Source organism: Sturnira hondurensis, unplaced genomic scaffold (assembly GCF_014824575.4).
Source record: "Sturnira hondurensis isolate 20B ecotype Veracruz unplaced genomic scaffold, ASM1482457v3 Scaffold0021143, whole genome shotgun sequence".
Taxonomy (NCBI): domain Eukaryota; kingdom Metazoa; phylum Chordata; class Mammalia; order Chiroptera; family Phyllostomidae; genus Sturnira; species Sturnira hondurensis.
Window position 1 is genome coordinate 15,972,220 of NW_028093774.1, and position 20,037 is coordinate 15,992,256.

At 37.4% G+C, this 20,037-nt stretch overlaps 1 protein-coding gene across 10 annotated transcripts in view; it reads left to right on the plus strand.

Annotated features, from left to right (window-relative positions):
* The window catches only part of CEP128 (centrosomal protein 128), a 363,215-nt gene that overhangs the window by 314,442 nt on the left and 28,736 nt on the right, over positions 1-20,037 (plus strand). For 6 of the 10 annotated variants that reach the window (XM_037031444.1, XM_037031448.1, XM_037031452.1 and 3 more), the window contains one exon: positions 14,781-14,834. The exons of the other annotated variants lie outside the window; for them this stretch is intronic. In XM_037031444.1, the coding sequence (XP_036887339.1) occupies positions 14,781-14,834 (54 nt within the window). The remainder of the gene's footprint in view (positions 1-14,780; positions 14,835-20,037) is intronic. 10 annotated transcript variants of the gene reach the window in all.

The following is a 20,037-nucleotide window of genomic DNA, read 5'->3' on the forward strand; positions in this document are numbered from 1 at the left end:
ATGGCAGCTCCCCCAGGCACGTCAGGTGCCAAACTAGAGGCAGTTTAACATTTTGGTGCCTTCACGTCCTCTTTTAATTAAGTCACTCAGGTAAGGCTTCTTGCCCTTAGTTGTACATATTTTTAAATATATTTCCTTTTTTTAGCTCTTTTTATTTTTGTTATTTTTATTGTATTTTTCCCATTACCATTTGTCTCCCTTATACAGGGGTTAGCACAAAGAACACCTCTTTTTTATTGCAGAATTTTTTATTACAAAATCATAAGCATGCAATTCTGTAGCATACCAATATCACACTCAAGCACACCATATGACATTCGAGGTAAAATGTTCAAATTAAAACTATAAATTATTGCACTCTTGTCATTACCCTACCAACCACACTCAAGGAGTCCTTACTTCTGCTGGACCCTGTGTATTTTTGGTAAGACAATTATATTAGCTATATGGGGACTTGGCAGTGGGGTGTTCTGAAATTGACACATGTTGGTAATTGGTGTTGAGGAGGAGTAATAACAATTTTCTGCAATGACCCAATGTCTTCTGCTGCCCGCTTATAGTCAGAGAATGTATAGCTCCAGAAACAAAACCAGGAAGTGTAGGGAAGATGTAATTGAAAGCAACAGTGTTTTATTTCATCCAGGTGACAAATCCTGATCTGGCCCATGTCTTGTCTAGTTATCTGTCTTAGAATTATAATTGAAAAGTGAGACAGTTGTCACAGAGACACATCAACACATTTCATCAAATTGAAAAATGGAGTGGGACTATTTTCTGCTGAAAGATAAACCTGATTTGGCTGGTTGATGTAACAATGAGAATTTGCTTTGTCAATCTACAGTTCTAAGATTTTGATGAAAATATATTTATTGTTAAGATAAAATAAATATATTAAAATGTTTATACTGGTAGAATGGTAGTAAAATTACTAAAATTTTTATATTCCTGAATTCCTTTTGCCTACATTGAGTTTAATGAAATACTAGTGAAAGAGGAACAGTTTTGGTCATTTGATAGGTCTTGTAAATAAAGTCTTGTTGATATACTTTCCAGAAACAGAAAGTGAATGACCTTAAAAACAACATCACAATCCTTTGGCAAGTCAAGTGGTTTCTAATGCTTTGCTTTCAACAAAATTGAAGGGAGGATGTAATTGAGCTAATAGGTCATTAAAATTAATTTTTGATGACAGATCACTATGTAATCTTTGCATAAAACTAGGAAGGCATTCAAGAAATTGACTGACATTGGCATAACAAAACTATTTCCATTCTCATGTACTTTTTTATGTGAATAGGATTTCTCAGTGATTGAACCTATAGAAAGAACGTATATAGGTGAAATTGACCCCTGTCTTGCCTAAACAAAAATTGGCATTTACTCAGGGGTACCTGAGCTCCTTCAGTGCAGGAGAACAGGAAGATATATCCATGCCATCAACAGATACATTTTTGGAAGATTTAGGTTGTTTTTTTCACATTTACATTATTAGTGTACTCAGTTTTAATAATTCAGTCCACAAAAATATATAACACTTAGAGCATTATTGCCACAAGGAGTTTTAAAAACCAGTTTTTCTCTATATATGCATTTTATTTTTTAATTTTTTTAATTTAATTCTTGTTCAAGTACAGTTTTCTGTCTTATATTCCCAGCCCTTATTTTATTTTTTTTTACAAAGAAGAATGTAGTATGATAGGATAGCCAATAAAAAGTCTTGCAAGCATAAATATAGTTTATATTAGAATAGAAGTCTGTAGGAGAAAAAGATTGGAAATAAATTCAAAGGGAAGAGGAACAATATAAAATTAAATTATGGAAAATAAAGAAAACAAGTTCGTTAGATAAAAATCCAGTGTGTGAAAGTCTCTTTTACTTCTCACTCCAGTATTGGCACTGAGAAAATGTAATTAAAAGTATATCAATACAGAAACAACAAAAATGTACATAAGAAAAAAATGTAATGACAAAAAAATGTAATGACAAAAGTCCTTTATAAAGATAACACTCTAGAATAGCAAAGACAGTTCTGAAGAAGAAAAAGGTGGGGGAGTTTTCCTAACAAATTCCAAACCCTACGAAGGAGGGTAATAAAAGATTTTGTAATAAAAGATTTTGTAATAAAAAAGAGATGTTATTTTTGCCAAACCCTGTATAAGGGAGACAAATGGTAATGAAAAAAAAATACAATAAAAATAACGAAAATAAAAAGAGCTAAAATAACCTAACTAAAAGGATCTCAGTTATTTCCTAAGTGGCCAAATGGTAGTATCAATGTAGTTCAACAAATTATTGAACTATTTAAAATTCACTGGATAAGTTTATGTGAGTAATAAAAGTTTTCTTTGATTATGTCAATATTTACAATATTATAGAAATTTCATCCTTTACAGCTATTTAAACACATGATGGAAACATTTAGACAACTTAAGAATGGAAGGATACAATGGAGATACATAGTTTAAAAAATTATTTAGGGAATATCTATCAAAATTTTGAAAACTATTGCCATAAAGCAAATGTGTAATTCTATATTTGAAATTTGTGTTTAATCAACTTCTCAAAACCCTGTTGTTTAAAACAATCCAATCTCCCTTATCTTCAGTGTATACTTACAGAGATAATATTACTTATAGGATAAATGCCAACCTGTAGCAACATGGAGAAAAACATACATAAATTTTCCTGTGTTAAGAGAAATTACAGAGCACTGGGAAAGTTTTAGAAGTATGATTTTTATCTTTCAAGCCATGAGTCTTTCTCACAACTTTAAAGGACTCATTCAACTAATTCTGGTGGTTACGGGTTTGAACTGTGCACGCCAGTTATCTTCACGATCTTGGTGTCCAAGGACAGGAATATGTCCATACGTTTCTGTGGAGAAGACTGTGTGATTACTCTTAATTATTTAATTACTTTTTACTCTTAATTCATGCGTCTGCTGTTAGAATAGACAATGGCTGTTAGAGTTTTTATTTCTAATTTCCTTTTCTTCCCACCCTGGATCAAGCTATCAACTGTGCTTCATCCCTACTGCATGTGCAGTTTACTCTACGGGGACATGAGTTATTGAAGAAGAGTCATTGTTCTCTGTCACAACGCTAAGTATTGTTCTAGCTAGGGAGAGTACTTAGGAGAACATGGACCCAATAGAGTTAATGTACTTACTCCAGTGTCCCCATTAAGCTCAGGAAAGAACTGACTTGAGTATGTAAATCTGGCCAAATAACTGTTAATTATTTGCAGTGCCTCTTCTATTTGTAAGAATCTTAAAGCTAAGTAAAACTTGCATTTATCTCTTTATAAAGCCAGAACTTACTGTTTCAAAACCAAAGATCAAGTTAGGTTCATTTTTGGTTTTGCCAAGGCTACTTGCCTCTTCATTGAGGTTGCCTGGAAGGTTCAGTCAAATTGGCTTTCCACCAAATAAAACGCTGTGTGCTCTGTACAGTTTTGACCCAGAATCAGGTGAATCTCAGCAGTCTTGGCTGAGCTACATTGTAAAATTTTGGATTTGTTCAAACTTGACACTTCCTGGGAACCCATTCAAACTGAAACCGGAAAAGGGTTTTGCACAAACCCCGTGCTGCCCGTCCTGCCAAGTTTCCCACTGCTCCCAATGTTCGCCTACCTTCTGTACACTCGCATCGAGGGCGAGCGGAAGTGTCCTCATGAATCTCTCATGAGGGATCTTGGTTGCAACAATCTAGACATTCTCCTTTCGCTACCTTGTCCCAAAACACAGAGCCAGTATCCTGTGTTAGTCAGCTTCAAAATATGTATGTTTTCCAATAATGGGGTCATCTTCATTTCTACAACATGACCATGCTTATGGTCAAATGAAGAAAATACTACGGAAACAAGTAGGTTTATTCAGAGTTGCAACCTTGTGGCAAAAGGTGATGACCAAATAAAAAACATAAGACTTACTTCAGTAATGGTTTCTTACAGCCCTGTGAAATTTTTCATAAACACAGTGACACAGGGCATGTATCATTGAGAAATTACATAGTGAATGTTAACTTCGCCAGCAGATGAGTTTGGTGTTACTGAATTGCTCGGTGTTTGGAGTTCAGACTGACAGCTTCGTATTTGATGCTGATCAGTAGTCATACCGCCTCTGTAGGGACCTTCTTTGATAATGTATTTTAATAGTCATGTTCCAAACACTATCAATAACAATGCATTTTCTAGGTAAAAATCCCTTGCTTTATATTGTGAGGATAATATGAGTATACATTATGAAACACGATAAAAGTATTTTTGAAAAATATTTTATATATATGAAACACTTTCAGTTTTCTTTAAGAGAGAATAATTGGCTGAAATCTCAGAGTAATTGTGTATTGAGTTGTTTTTTAAGATCCTAACTTAACTATAAAATAAAATACTAGTATTATACCCTCATTGTACATATAGTTGGTGTGAATACTGTGTGTTACACACATTTTTGAAGTAGCCTTTAAAGGAAAAGCCGATTGGGGAATTTTTGCATTGTGCATCTAATTTCAATCAACGGCATATACGTTTCAGTTGAACACTATTATATGCCTAGTTTAAAAAATGGTGGTATGATACAAATAATATCTGACTGAGAGTCAGAAAAGCTAGATTTTGGCCACTTCTCTACCATAGCCAGGCACATCGTCCTGGGCAAGTTGCTTAAACTCTACATTTTAATTTTTTTATTTTTTAATGAGTGGGCTGGACTAGGTAGTATTTAAAAGGTCTTATCTCCAACTGGCCATTGTCTAATGTAGGAGGACTTAAAAATCTGATCTCCACAAGATTTCCACTCTGCCAATAGTTGCTATCAACCAATGTGGTCATATGATATTATACAACAGATACTTATTTAATCCCAACGTGCCTCAATAGCATCTTAGGGCACATAGCAGAGTAGGTCCCTGCTGTCATGGGCCTCACATTTTAGGTACTGTCACATCGGAAGGATTCTTAGAGATTCTTGTGAACCCCCTCACCCTACAGGTGAGAAGTCTAGAGGCCAGAGTAATTTGTAAATTGCCAAATGTGGCAAAACTTGGGCTAGAATTCAAGTGCTCTCATTAGTGACACAGACTTCTTTTCATTGTACATGTTCTACTAGTGACTGGTGAGGGTAATGAAGACATAATCAAGGAACACTTTGCAATGTCTAGTGAATGCCACAAAGGGAAAAGGAAGAAAATTCACAACCAGATTCCATATTTATCCTGAGCAGGACAAAAAGTAGTCTCATAAATGGGACACTGTCATTCTCCCATTTAGAATTGTCAGAACATGCCCTCCACTTCATGGTAAATGGAGTTTCATAAAGCCACTTTGATCTGGTTTTCTTCATTTTGAAGAAAAGAGTTGGCATGCCCCGAGGTTGCATTACTAGTTCAGCTGGCTCAGTGGTATCAAATGCGTCGGTCGGTCTTTTTTTTAAATGCATCTGCATTCCAGCTCTAGTTCCACTTACACAGGTGTTTAAAAAGTTTAAGGGCTTTTAATAAACTTTGATCTGAGATGAAAGGCTAGAGAGAATATAAATTGTCACTATTAGCACTATTAATATAAATATCCAAAGTAGTCTTATGTTAATTATTTAACATTAGTAAACAATTTCAACCTATCATTGCCCCCAATTACATTGTATTTAAACATCAAAGAGTTTAATTGGCAAAACCATCAAAATAGACCTTCCCTTCCCATTATTCTCTTTAGGCTCTTTTCTTAATGATTTTGGATAGCTGGCATTCCATAAATGATTTTCTAGAACTTCTTCAATGTGTTTCTCTGCTAGGGTCTCCCTGAAGCTACAGCAAAGCCCAGTGAAACATCCTTGACTTGCTTGTTTTGTTGTCTGCAGACATTAACCAGACAAGCACATTAACTATGGACTCACTGACTTAAAACACTTGGATTCCTATCAAGTACTCCCTTACATATTTCTAGAGAACTTTCTGTATCTATTTTTAGTCCTTATTTCTCAGAATTTGTTCCTCTCTGTAATACCTCAAAGTAATGAGGAGCTCAATGGACAGTAATTTTTCCCGAAGAAGAATGTGTTTCTTCCCAGACAAGTAGGAGGTGAGCGAGAGGGTAAGGAAGAAGCCAGGTGGACTCCAAATTTCTTAGAGAATATCTGCACTCGTGGACTGGGAGTTAGAAGATCTGGTTGTGAGTCCTGGCACTTTGAAACGGGCAATTCACTTAATGTCTCTGAGCCTAATTTGTGTCATCTATGAGATGAAATAGGCTCACTACTTGTCTTGGGTATCTCACAGGTTTGCTGAGAAGGTTAAGTGAGGTAGTGGGTGGGAAAGTCCTTTTCCTGTTTTTAAAAATACTATCCCCCTATGTGTGCGTTACCATCGCCATCTCAAGAGCAGTATATGGACTGGGAAGTTTTGACTCATCATTCCAGACATTTGAATTTTCATCTTGGTTTTGCCCTGCTGGTTATGTGTCTTGGCATTCTGTGTCTTACAGATTTTACCTCCAAAATTTAATTCAGTTGTTTCAAGTTTGGGCTCTGAGAAATTGAAATTTATAGCCCTTATTTAATAATCCTAATAATTTTAGTTGGACACAAAATTCAGTTGACTTGGAGTAACTCCCAGTATTTTTTAAAGCTTCTCAGATAGTCCTAATGAGACATCATGGTTGAGTTACTGAGCTCGGCCACCTTCGTTGTGCCCTTTGGGAATACTCATCCTCTGGAGCCTGCTATTACTCTGCCTTCATGTCTACTGAATTTAGTGCTGTTTATTTCCATTGAATTAAGTTCCTGCCTTTCCGGCTGATAACATTGTATATTCTCTCCCCAACATTTTTTTTTTTTTGCCAATCTACCAAAACAACAGTCATGACATTCTTTCTCAAACATCTTTAATTTTTTAAAATTTTCTTAAGCATCCAAGAATCTAGGGTGCTTAATTTTTAGCATCTTACTAAAACTTAAATTGTTAAACCTAATCTTGAGAGCAAATTTGCCCAGTTATGAATTCACCACATCACTAATTCTCTGATTTGAACAAATTGGCCAATTTACAAAAACAGTATCTTCGGGCACTATATGAACAGTTACAGAAACAAGTAAATTATTTTGTAAATCAGTACTATGTTAGATAAATTGACTATGTAGTCAGTTTGCTTTGGACAAAACTAAGATTATGTTAACTACCTGCCTCCCTTATCTCTTCTTTCTAGTTTCCCCTCTCACTGCTTTGGAGTTAATCCCCTCAGACCAGCACACTTATACCTTGTATTCCTTTCTCCTTTCAACATGTGACAACCAACTACTCTATGCAAAGGACAATTGGACGTAGTTCGTCCTGCAAGGTCCGGTAGGTTAAATACTTTGTGAACTCTCAGACTTCACGTCAGCCCCCACAGAAGTGGTTTAGGAAGGCTCAGGGATGAGAAATGTAGCATGAAAGGATGGAGAGGAGGCAACGATAAAAGGCTTATCCGGGTGCTGTCATCTTCAGTAAGCCACCAGGGTCAATTGGACTCAGTCTTGCCAGATTTTTTTTTACTTTTATTCTTTTTTTTTTTTAAAGAGATCTTCCAAAGAACAAAGAGTTTTCCTTTCTTAAAATCAGAAAAAAACTCATTCTGTCTTACAAAATCCATATGGGTCTATTAAACCTTGTTATAAATCTAAGATACATAATGAATTTTGTTGATCTTATTTTCTTGTAACATTTTCTTATTTTATCATTCTAGAAGTTATTTTATTGTTATCCATCAGTTTTTTTTGATCTATGCTAAAATACAAATTATATGAAAATTAAGGAATAATGGAATCACATACAAGGATGTTACAATAAGTGAACTATTATATAAGATTTGAGGTTTCTTATTGTGTTGTCCAATCATTGGAGGAGTCTGAGCTTTTACTCTCCTTGCAAGTTACCGAGTTAGCTGACCACACTTCAACAGACACAGGAGAAGACATGATAAAGACTTTGTTGTTCATAGTACAGCAGGCCCCCCGTGAGCTACATGTTTGCATTGCTCCCTTTGTTCTTCAAGTCCTGTAGGGGCAACATGGAGATGCGTCCCGGTGGGTGTTGCACACACGGCGAATTTGTGTCACCTGTGAGGAGTCTTGAGCTTGTGCAACCCCTGATTTTATAAAGGGAGCTACGGAACATCCTACCCAACTTTTGGCGCAGACAGAGTCACTGCCTCTATTTTCCAAATCTGTTCTCTGTACAAACATCCTTGAGCAGCTATCACAAGGCATCATGCAATGCCATGGAGCAGTACCTTCCAGCAAAATATTGTATTGTCATTTAAGAACAAGTTTTTAAATTTTTTATTAGTATTACCACTTTTATTGAACCTAGATTGAAAATTCAGAGTTTCTCATTTGCTCTCATGACAAAGGAAACTGACAGAGAAAGGCATTTCACAGTTATTAGATGAATCAAAGGATGAATATAAAGAGACAGACAGTGGCAATCCAAATAATAATGGTGAAGTTGATTATATAAGCAAAAAGTCATGCGTCTTCAAATGATAATATTCTATGTGAATTTCTGCAAACTCAGGAATCGATAAATAAACAATATATTTCTAAGGACAAAAGGGAAAAATTGGGTGCCCTCATCTGGTTAGCTATTCAACCAGCAGGGCTTCATTATGTAATGTTCTGAGAGAACCTGAACTTACCCATTTTGCTGAAAGAATGTTTGATAGTATTCTTTCATCCTTTATTATCTTTGTGCACCAAAATTAGCTTCATGTGGTTTCTAAGTGAGCAAATGTTGAGATCAGATTGTATAAAAATGCGATGGAAAGGAAAGGATGATGCGGCAATGAAAATTTTCATTGAATCAGCCGTGCTTATAAATCTGAAAAATGAAAAAATTATAATTATGTAGTAAAGAAGATGATGACCATGTCCATTTAAAAATATTAGGGGCTGTCACAGTTTAGAAATACCATGTTTTGAAGATGCAAATCCAAGAAGAGCAAACCAGAAGTTATAATAAACTAGAACACATTAGAAATAGATTTGAAGTCTGGAGTCAGTATTTCTACAATAAGATGAGTACTTTTGGGGACTGTGAATGACATTTATTTAGCAGTGCATTGCATTCATACCTTCAAAACCAGGAGAATATGGAATATACTTAAATCCTCAGTAAAACTTCTAATGAAGTTGCTTTTTACTCTCTCTGTTTTCCTCAAAGTTATTTATCAGCAACTAAAATATTTTTTAAAAACTTCCATCCATTGGCCCAGAATAATGAATGGTGACCACACCACTAATTTTTTAATGTACTAAGGACTAAGCAGAAGCACATTGTCGTGTTATAGGATCTGGGAGCAAACTGCCATTCTGTATTCCCACCTTTCTGTTTGTGGTTTGTTGTTGGTTGGTTTTTGTTACACACGAAGTCCTTTGGTTCACGCAGTGTGCAAGTTACAATTAACTCCAAGTGACAGTTCTATAAATGTCATAGACACAGTTTTCACTGTCTTTAGGCATCTTGTTAGCATCTCTAGAAAGTTCTTTAAACTGCTGAGTTTCCTCTAAGTTTAAGAGGAAGAGAGAGCATATATACTTTAAGTAGGGCTCACCATGACTTTGAGATAGCACCTCTGTCTGCATCCTCTTAGAAATCACAGAGACCAAAGCTCTCACCTGTGGCCTCCAACTAAAGTTCGGTGGCGGAGGGGAAAGCAGTATAAAATACTTGGATATTAGTCTTTCTAAGTGGCACTTCTCGTGGGTGTTTTGTCCTAGACTATCCCAAGAAAGTGTGGGGAGCAGGAGTCATCACATAATTTAATCTTTTTGTTGCAACTTCATTATTTCATCTAGAATGTATCCTAGAATTTACACACCCAGATTCATTTGACAACATATGGGATTGTCCCCCATGCAAATGGAAGTTATCTGAGTTTTCACAGTAGCAATACTTAAAAATATCACTGTATGTATACAGTTACTAGATGACTGAGAAGCAATTGTAGTACCAAATGCAATATTTATCGAACAGCTATTATGTATTAACACCATACATATAAACACTCCTATACTTAAAATTTCCCAAATGAATGGGGAAAAAGGCAGTTAATGAAAAATTACAATATACATATCTCTTGCTGTTGCTCTAAGTATTTTCATTCGGGAACCGAAAGAGTATACTTGATCTAAATCTGGTCAGCATTTGCAGAATGAAGTCTGTCGTAGTGATGTTATAGTTTGATTTGCACATAGCAGGCACTTAGTAAGTTGTCGTCGGATAAAGGAAAGACTGAATATCCTATGCAGTTTCTGTATAAGTGTGGTATAGTCCTGCCCAATTTCCAGAGCATTGCGTGTTTTCTAGTTTTCATAATGTATTTTAAATGTCTGAAGTCATATGGTTTTGCCTACTTACTACTTATTTTCTTTAAAGTGTCTGGTAAAGGCTACAGAACTTGTTCATTTCAGTTGAGATGTTAAAATGAAGTGGGGCAGGGAGTGGGGGGAACCTAAGTTCAAAATATCAGATTGCTTTGGCAAGACTAACTCCTTTTCGTACCAACCACCAGGGCGCAAAGCTTCATTGTCGTCCAGCTGACTGAATGTGTGGCTTTCATTTATAAAAAAGAAAAAAAAACTTCCTAGCAATTGAAGTTTCAGGAAAACAATTGGTTGTGGCAAATGCCAGGTGCATTTGCTCACCAAATAATACTGTCAGCTGGATTTTGCCCACTGGCTTTCATGGTCCACCTTTCACAGCCAATGGCTACACACTTAGAAACTGGCTTTAAATATCTATACAGTTGATCTCATACACTCACATGTCCCCTCTTACCCTTCTCTTTAGCCATTCAGGTTATACCTTAGCAGAACATATCCAATATACTTTGAGTTCATCTTTAGTGAGCTATCTACCAAAATATATTGCTGTAATTTCAAATTATTGGTACCGGGAGCAAAGTATGGCCTGGCAGTTGGGATGCCTTAAGAGATAGTTCAGGTGAATTTTCGATGCCTTTAAAGAATTCTGGAGACTTACTGCTTTGGCGATAGTTGGCCAGGAAAATTCTTTGTACAAGAGCCAAAAAAGTGTTTCTAATTGTTCAAAAAAGGATCAGTTATGAAAGCCATCTTTAAAAGTATGGGCAGTTATTTTTCAATGAAATGAAGTTATTGATCTCAGTTATATATTGATCTCAGTTATTAAAAGTATGATCTCAGTTATTTCTTAATGAAGTCTCAAAGCCATGACAATGAAAATAAAATGCTTTGCCTGATTTCTATTTAGATCTTATCTGCCTGTCACCAGAAATTCATCCATATGGAGGAATTAACCGTACACATGCTCTTTCAGTGTCCATGTGCTGTGTGTGGAGTAATGGAAAATGATTAATTTGTTCTGTCATTCCCATTGAGAATGCAGGGCATCTCTTAAAAAGAAATAGCCCTTTATTTTGAGAACAGAAAAAATTAATTACATTCACCTCACCAAGGTGCTTTTAAGTAAATTAGCCTGGACCCTACCTCAGTGAGAACAATTATAATTCCTTATCAGTGTTCCTTATCAGGACCCCCATTCCACGCTAACTGCGGAAGAGGCAAATGCGGTTGCGTAACGGGAGCATGTCCCGACACCTTGCAACCAGGGCTTTGCGATGTTTGGGAAATGATGAGCATGCTCAGTGTCGGCCCTGGATCCCATGTACCCATTATCTCATCCACAAGAAGCAGGTTGCTCTTCATATGACACGTTTCCGCTTTATCTTATCAGGTCCACAGAAAGAGTTTGTTCTCATCTTCCTCTCTTTAACCATCTGGACCATTTGACACAACTTGACTGTCCCTCATTTTTTTCCAGTTTTTAAAAATTATTTCTTTAATTTTGAGTCTATTTGGAAACATTCTCTGGCTCTCAAAGAGAGTCTTTTTTTCAAATTCTACCTTCAAAAATAACTTGTGCTATATTTTTCTTCTCACATTTCTAACTTCTAAGTGTGTCTTTATTGATCTTTGGAGAACATTTTATTGATAGCACTAAAGTCTATTGTATGTAATACAAGAACTCGGCACTGGAAATATACAGAAAAGTATAGTCTGACCTCTAAGGAATTTGCTGTCTACTGAAAGGGACAAGTAAACCTATAGAGGGGACGTGATTAGACATGTGATCAGAGACATGTTGTATGTAGGAAGCAGTGAGGGTGGGCACCTCACCCAGGCATCGGAGGAGAAGTTTGCAGAACAATAACTAGTGTTGTCATTGTAATCATAGCCAGTGTTCATTGCTGACTAGTGCCCCACCCTCCCTAAGTACTTTACATGTGTTAATACATTTGATCCTCACAATAATTCTTCACTATGGGTATTATTATGACTCCTCCTTATAGATGAGAAAACTGACTCCCGAAGCAGCTATCTCTAGGAATTTCTATAGGGACACATAGCCAGTAGGTGACTAAATTAGGATTTCAACCTAGGCCTACCTCCTCAAGAACCTATGCCTCTAACTGTCATGTTAGAAGAGGTAGTGAGCAAGCCTTGCAGAAGGAGCATCAGTGGGCTGATGGCAGGAGTTCAGCCATCAGGAGGTCAAGTACAAGGTCTTGACCTGCAGGTACTTGGTAGTGACCAAGCCTTGCAGAAGGAGCATCAGTGGGCTGATGGCAGTGTGTGGAGAACATTTTGACAGATGGACCTTCATTTGCAAAGTCATGATGGCACAGAGCTTGAGGAGAGAAGCAACATTATGAATGACGGTTATGGTAATAGAATCAAAATCTATTTAGCTGGCCGTGTTTAGAAGAAAGGAAAACTGTAAAATCTTAATATTTGTTTTGTTAGGACAGTTTTAGAGTGAAAAAATAGGCAAGTTCTTTGTCTGCTTTTGGGAGTTTCTGTTCTAAAAACACAAAATGACAGTATTTGGAGTTGGTCATTTGATGGGGCAAACACCCAAGAAGACAAAAAATGTCTTTCCTCCTGTTTTTCTCATGCAGTCATTAGCTTTGCAGAGTGAAGGTGTTTCCACCCCACCAGTGTTCTGGGGTAAATATTACCCCCTAGAACCCCATGTATGGCTTTGTCTTTATTTTACTTCCTCTCTATAAAATCATTTTCTACCATCTGTCCAACTTTTGAAGCTTAAAAATGAGATTCGATCCTGCTTTGGGAAGAAGCTAAAGCTACAGTGGACTAAATCTAGAGCCTAAGGGCCCTTCGACATCTTCATTTGGAAACTGAAGCCCATGGATTAAAATAGTTTCCCGGGTTCATACAACTGAGATGTTAACTTTGTATCTTTGGATTTCTAACCATTGATCTTATTCACTAAAATCTTGCCACCTGTCCTCAAACAGATAGCTATCTCTTACAAATAAAATCTTCTCTAATTAATGTAAATAATCTAATGTTATACACGTTCTTGTTATGTTTTGTGATGGTATTTGGGGTAAATCCAGATAGCTATCTATTACAAATAAAAATCTTATCTAATTAACGTAAATAATCTAATGTTATACACGTTCTTGTTATGTTTTGTGATGGTATTTGGGGTAAATCCAGAGTTTTGGCTGCCACACCATTGGCCTTCTTGGGATTCAGTATGTTCTCCCAATAAATGTCTCATGGAGGGGCCCAGATGGCCCCTCTGGGTGGAGACCCGTCTGGAGGAAGGTCTCAGAGTTTCTGCTACTCAGCAGGTCTCTAGCCTGGGAGTGAGTTGTCTGTCTCATTTTCTCTCAGCACTCCCAAACTTCCTTTTTTCTCTTGATTGGGGATGGGGAGGGGGGGGAGGTTAGGAGTGTACAGGAAATATTTGAGGAGTCCTTTTGGCTATAAATGCAAGCATGTCACTCTTCTGCTCAAAACTGTCAGAAGACCTGTCTCATTTAGAATTAAGTACAAAAACTTCTCTGTGGCCTAAAACGTTCTCTAGGATCTTGCTCCAAGCAACTCAGTTCTCATGTTATGCTCTTCCTCAGCTCATTTGTACACTATAGAGTAGGCATTCAATAAATGTTTGCAGACTGAATAAATGAATGGAAGCATTTCCTTTGTTGAATGACTCATTTGTTCATTCAAGAAGCAATACATCCTTTATGGAGGCACTGTAATGAAGTGCTGGGGGTACACTGGTGAGCAAGACAGCTATTTCCTTCCCTCCTGATGCTTACCACCCGGTGTCAGTGCAAACAATGATCAAACAACCACATGAACCAACATAACATTAGTATTCTAGTAAGTGTTACAAAGGGAAGGTTCATGGTACAGTGGGGGAGCTTGTTTGACATTTCCCTTCACTGAAGAAGTGATGAGAGATTGGAAAGACAATGAAAGTTAACCAATCACTTAAGATTTATACATTTCATTAGATGTAAATTTTACATTAAATAAATATTCAGGTGGAATTAATGATATGCATGCTAAGGTCTTTAGGTGACAGTGTACCAATGTATGCAAAAAATGAGTTGGCCCTGGCTGGTGTGGCTCAGTGGATTGGGTGTTGACCTGTGAACCAAAGCGTTGCCAGTTTGATTTCCGGTCAGGGTACATGCTTGGTTTGTGGGCCAGGTCCCCAGTAGGGGGTGCACAAGAGGCAACCACACATTGATATTTCTCTCCCTCTCTTTCTCCTTCCCTTCCCCTCTCTCTAAAAATAAATAAACAAAATCTTTAAAAAATAAGTTGATTAATGGATAGAAGTAGGGATAGATAGATGGATTCATGTGTAATAGAGCAAATATAAGAAAATGTTGCCAGTAGAATGTAGGTGGTAGGAGTATGGGTGATCTCTATCAATTTCTTTCAGATTTCCTGTATGCTTGAATATGCTCGTAATGTTGGGGAAGGGAGTTTTAACCAGGTAAGGAGACTGGAGGGAACATTCTCTGCTGAGGGTAGAGTATGTACAAACGTGGTTTATGTGCCATTACACTTGTTATTTTTATGTTTTGGATGAGTCTGTAGAGCAATAGATATATTACTAAGTATTGGGTACAGTGCTAATTAAGTTTGCCTTGTTTGCGCTTTATACTCTATTGACTAATTTGTATTAGCTCTAATTTTAAATTATCACTGACCTCCCCTTCTGTATTTCAGAGTTACTAGAGTTGATAGCCCCTCACAGAATCAGCATTTGTTTTTAAATACCTGCTATTTGGAGAGTACTTGCCAATTTTCAGTGTGCTCTCATATCCATGGGCTTACTCGATAATGACAGCTATCCTGTGGGTGTGAAATAATGAAGACTGTCACCATTTATCCTCATTTTGTGAATGAATGGTTGAATGAATGAATGAATGAATGAGGCTAAAGCTTGGGAGGGCAGGGAAAAGTGGAATACCCCAAACCACAAAATACAGGGAAGTGACATTACTGGAGCTATGCCTATCCACAAGCAAGGGTGCTGATTTCCAGTTCAGCATACCTTCCACTTCCCCACTGGTCCTTGGACAGTTTGAAATGCATGTCCAGGTCCCGTAAATCCAAAAGCAGTTTCTTTACCTGCCACTTTCACAGAAATTGCGAAACTCAGTCTCTTCCAGGAAACCTTTGCTCATACGATTTGCCCATTATTAACAGGCAATCACATTTTGGGGACAAATATCTTTAAATTTTTGTGTAAGTGTATTTTATTTTCCATTTTAAGAAATTTCTGTGAGTTATTTTATGGAAATTAGTTTGTGGATATCAAGACCCCCCTCTTTACAGACCAGTTACAAGGGTCTAACCCGTTCAGCATGCAGAGATCACTCGATTAGTCCTTGTTTTTCTTGTGTGTGGTTTTTTCTTCATGTCAGAGAGGCACGAAAAATCTCATGGGGAAGAGATATGTTTCTTTATTCCCTCTCTATTCCTTTCTCCTTCAACTGATTCGTTTAAAAAAATCCCAAAATTAAACTAACAATAAGGTCATGGGTTGACTGGAACTTATAATTTGTTTATGTCTAAAAGTAAGAAAGTAATACTCTGGAATGGCAGGCTCTGTAGATTCATGTAGTTCATCATTTAAAAAAATTATTATGAATGAGAGAAAATACCTAGAAAGCCTTTTTCATCCAAGTTTTCCAGTAAAGATATAATAATTATTCTCCAATTGTATACATTTTTACTTTTTAAAGGAGATCTGCCACTTTTGATTAGAGCAGTGCTGTATGAAGTCAAATAGAATTTGTTGACAAAAATTCTTTGGGGTATTAGCCCAAATATAGTCACTGTTGTCATATTGCCACATTAACTGGTGTTTTTACTGAGTGAGCCTCATGCACCTCTTACCCCAAGATACATGCAAACACCTCTAAGAGGGTGTGTGATCTTTAGACCTCTCTTAATGTGCACAATCTAGAAACAGGAGATTTTCCTCACACTCCAAGAAATCCACACACCTCTGGGCACGGGGCACTTTGAAGGACGTGCATCAACAGAGGACTCTGCCGTCCTGTTCTCTGCTACTGTGCAGCTTGGTTCCAGCGAGCGCCTTCCACAGTCTGGATGGAAAGAAGGCCCCGTGAAGCCAGTACAGCTGTGCTGGATGCAGTCACCACACGCAAAAAGTCAGACAGTCTGTCCTTTTTATGATCTCACCCTTCCTCTCCTTGAAACTTGTTTACTCAGGTCCTTTTACCATCTTTCAGCCATTTGTCAAAGGTTTGCTGTGGATCTCTTTCCAAATGAAATAGAATTGCATTTTTGAACCCAAATAAGCTGCTCCATAACCTTGTTTATTTAATATCTGTGTAGTGCCAAAAATGCACACACTTACTTTAAAATAAAATAAAATTATAGACAGCATCTTCTTTATTTATCCTCTGAACCTCAAAACATATGATTCCAATAACACCGTAAGAAAATTGCAATTGTTGTATGTTAATAAGAAAATAAGCACATGCATTTTTATAAAAAGACATGTATTTATTAAAATATTCCTATGGTTAAATTTGTTTCGTAAGCTTTCTCTACAGGAAACAAGAATCTAAGAACTGCAGCAAAACCCCATCCTTATTCCTAAGTGCTACTTACTTACATTATCACACTATCCCATTCAATATCTCTGGTCTTCTGAAACAAAGGGATGACTGAAGAAAAATGTTCTGTGGACTCAGTACAAAGTGTTCAGATCCACAGTTTGGTGTGCGCTGGAGATTTTGGAATAGTAAACTTGCCAGCTCATTCTTTGCCTTTTTAACCAATATCTAAGCACACATGTATGTGCAAAAGCCACAGGGCCTAATAGACTGGATTTCTGAATGTCACTGTTGTTTCTATCACTTGATCTTGCCCTTAGTCTAGAGAAAATAAATGCAATAGTAAATTTTGCTTTTGCATTTTTAATAAATAGGCCAAGAGTCTGAGGATTAATTAGAACATTGTAACTCTGCCTTTGGCTTTATTCAGCCAAAATTTATTGAAGCCCCTCTTATGGCCAGATAGTGTGCTGTGCTAGTGCTAAATGTCACCAAAATAGAAGATGTTAGTATCATACAACTCTGATCTCATACTTCCTCTAACCAACACAAAGAATATCCTAACCCTTTGTGTGTATATATGCCTGAATGTGTAGTCTGGAGGACAGATTCTTTAACACTGGAAAATTGAAATTCTTCCTGTGTTCATAAAACTTCTAGAAATAAGTATACTGAGAATATATCTCCAAAATTGTAGCTAAGAGTTAAGACCTAGAGAGGAATTAGGAATTGCATAAAGTACTCACTGTTACACCTTCTGGTTGCTCTCTTTTTCATCTGGTAATTTACCACCAAAAAAATTATATAATAAGAAAGTGGCCCCATTACAACAGAGAACTTGGATTTGCATCAGCATTTTGCTAACAGAAGACTGTGAGGAGGTTATTCAGTTGCCTCATCTGTATAATGGGGATAACAATAGTGTTACATCATAGGGTGAAGTAAGGATGAAGAAATTTTTCAGAATTGAATGACATTGTTATGGCTTTGTTTTCATTCTGCTACTTAACAATGTTAGGAACAATTGATCATTTGCTTTGCTACCTCTCCTAGGCCAGTGGAAGGTCAGCTCTTTAAGCCTCTGAGACAAACCAAGTATTTTACACACACTATCAGTCCTTTATGAAATAGGTCTTAATTGTGGATTTTTTCCTTGTTTTCAGACTTCATATGAAATTTAAGATCTTGTAACATTTTTAAAAGAGAAACAGTCTTTGACCCTTTAGTTCTTCTAGAAAATTGATTTAAGAATATTAAAGATAGGTTAAGCACCTGTCACTTGCTGGTGTCATCACTAAATAAACTTGAGAAATGGTTCCCTTAATTCTAACAGTGGGGATCTGTTGGTCAATTAATCAATTTAAAATATAAAAAGTTTCCCTGGCTCTATGTGAGGTATTTTGTTCTTATGGCATCGCTAAATTCTAGCATATTCCTTATTTAGACTATTCATCTGCTGCTGGTTGTTGCCTCTCTAGCACTGTTAGCTCTTGAGGAAAAGTCAGCTTGTGTCCCTTAGCATCATGCTCTCCAGGTCCTTCCTTACTGTCACAAAGGGTAAGATTTTCTTCCTTATTATGGCCAAGTAGTATTCTGTCGTGTAAATGTCCCATCAGAGAAAAACAAACACCGTATGATTCCATTCATATGTGGAATCTAATGAACAAACTAAACTAACAAGGAAAATGGGGACAGACTCATAGGTGGAGAGCAGGATGACAGCTTGCGGGGGCAGGGAGAGTGAGCAAAAAGGGAAAAGCACTCGTGAACATGGACTGCAGTGTGGTGGTTGCTGGGGGAAGGGGAATATAAGAGGAGCAAATGGTAATGGAAAAATACAGTAACAATTAAATAAAAAATAAAATAAACTTCAGTCAAAAAAAGTCAACTTGCAGTAACATGTAATGTGACAAGATTTTAACCACAGAACCAGAGCCAATCTCGCATTAAAAAAAAAAAAAGAAAAGGAGACTCTTCCAGCCAAGATGGAGGCATAAGTGGAAACACTGCCTCTTTGCACAACCAAAATTGAGGACAACAAAAATTTAGAAACAGAAAAACAATAAGAACTGACAGAAAGTTGAACTGTACAGAAGTCCAACAACTATTCATCTAGACCCGTAAGAGGATCGGAGTCGGTGGCCAGCATAGAGGGGTCCTGGCAGGAAAAATGGTGGCAGGTGGACCCTGGGCACAGGGTGGCAATGCACAGACCCAGTGAGACACACAGGTAGTTCGCTGACCTGATCGCACATTCATGTGTAGATAAACCAGGCAAAAATGGGCAGTGAGACAGACCACGCAACCGAGGGCCCCAGCAATGGGAAATATAGCCTAAAATCACTGAATGAAAACACTTGTGGGGGTTGAGGTGCTGGGAGAGACTCCCAGCCTCACAGGACAGTTCATTGGAGAGACCTGCAGGGCTGTAGAATGTACACAAGCCCACCCACCCGGGAACCAGCACCAGAGGGGCCCAGTTTGCTTGTGGGAAGTGGTAGAAGGGACTGGAATCGAAGAGAGAGTGGAGCAAGCCCCATTGTTCCTTCTGACCCTGCCCCCACATACAGCATCACAACCCAGCAACTGGGTTGTCCTGCCTGGGTGAACATCTAAGGCTCCATCCCTCACTACATAATAGGTGCAACCTGTCCCCCCCAAAATAGCTCAAACAGAAGAACAGATCAAAGCTCCAGAGCCAATACATCTAAGCAAACAAGAGATAGCCAACCTATTATATACACAGTTCAAAGCACTGGTGATCAGGATACTCACAGAACTGGTTGATTTTGGTTGCAAATTAGATGAAAAAATGAAGGCTACACTAAGTGAAATGAAGGAAAATGCACAGGGAACCAATAATGATGGGAAGAAAACTGGGACTCAAAGCAATGGAGTGGACCAGAAGGAACAAAGAAACAACCAAACAAGAAAGAATGAAGAAACAAGAATTCAAAAAAAGGAGGCTTAGGAAGGGCCAGGACCTCTTTGAATGTTCCAACATACAAATTATAGGGGTACCAGAAGGGGAAGAGGAACAGCCACAAGTGGAAAACGTATTTGAACAAATAACAAAGGTGAACTTCCCCAATCTGGCAAAGG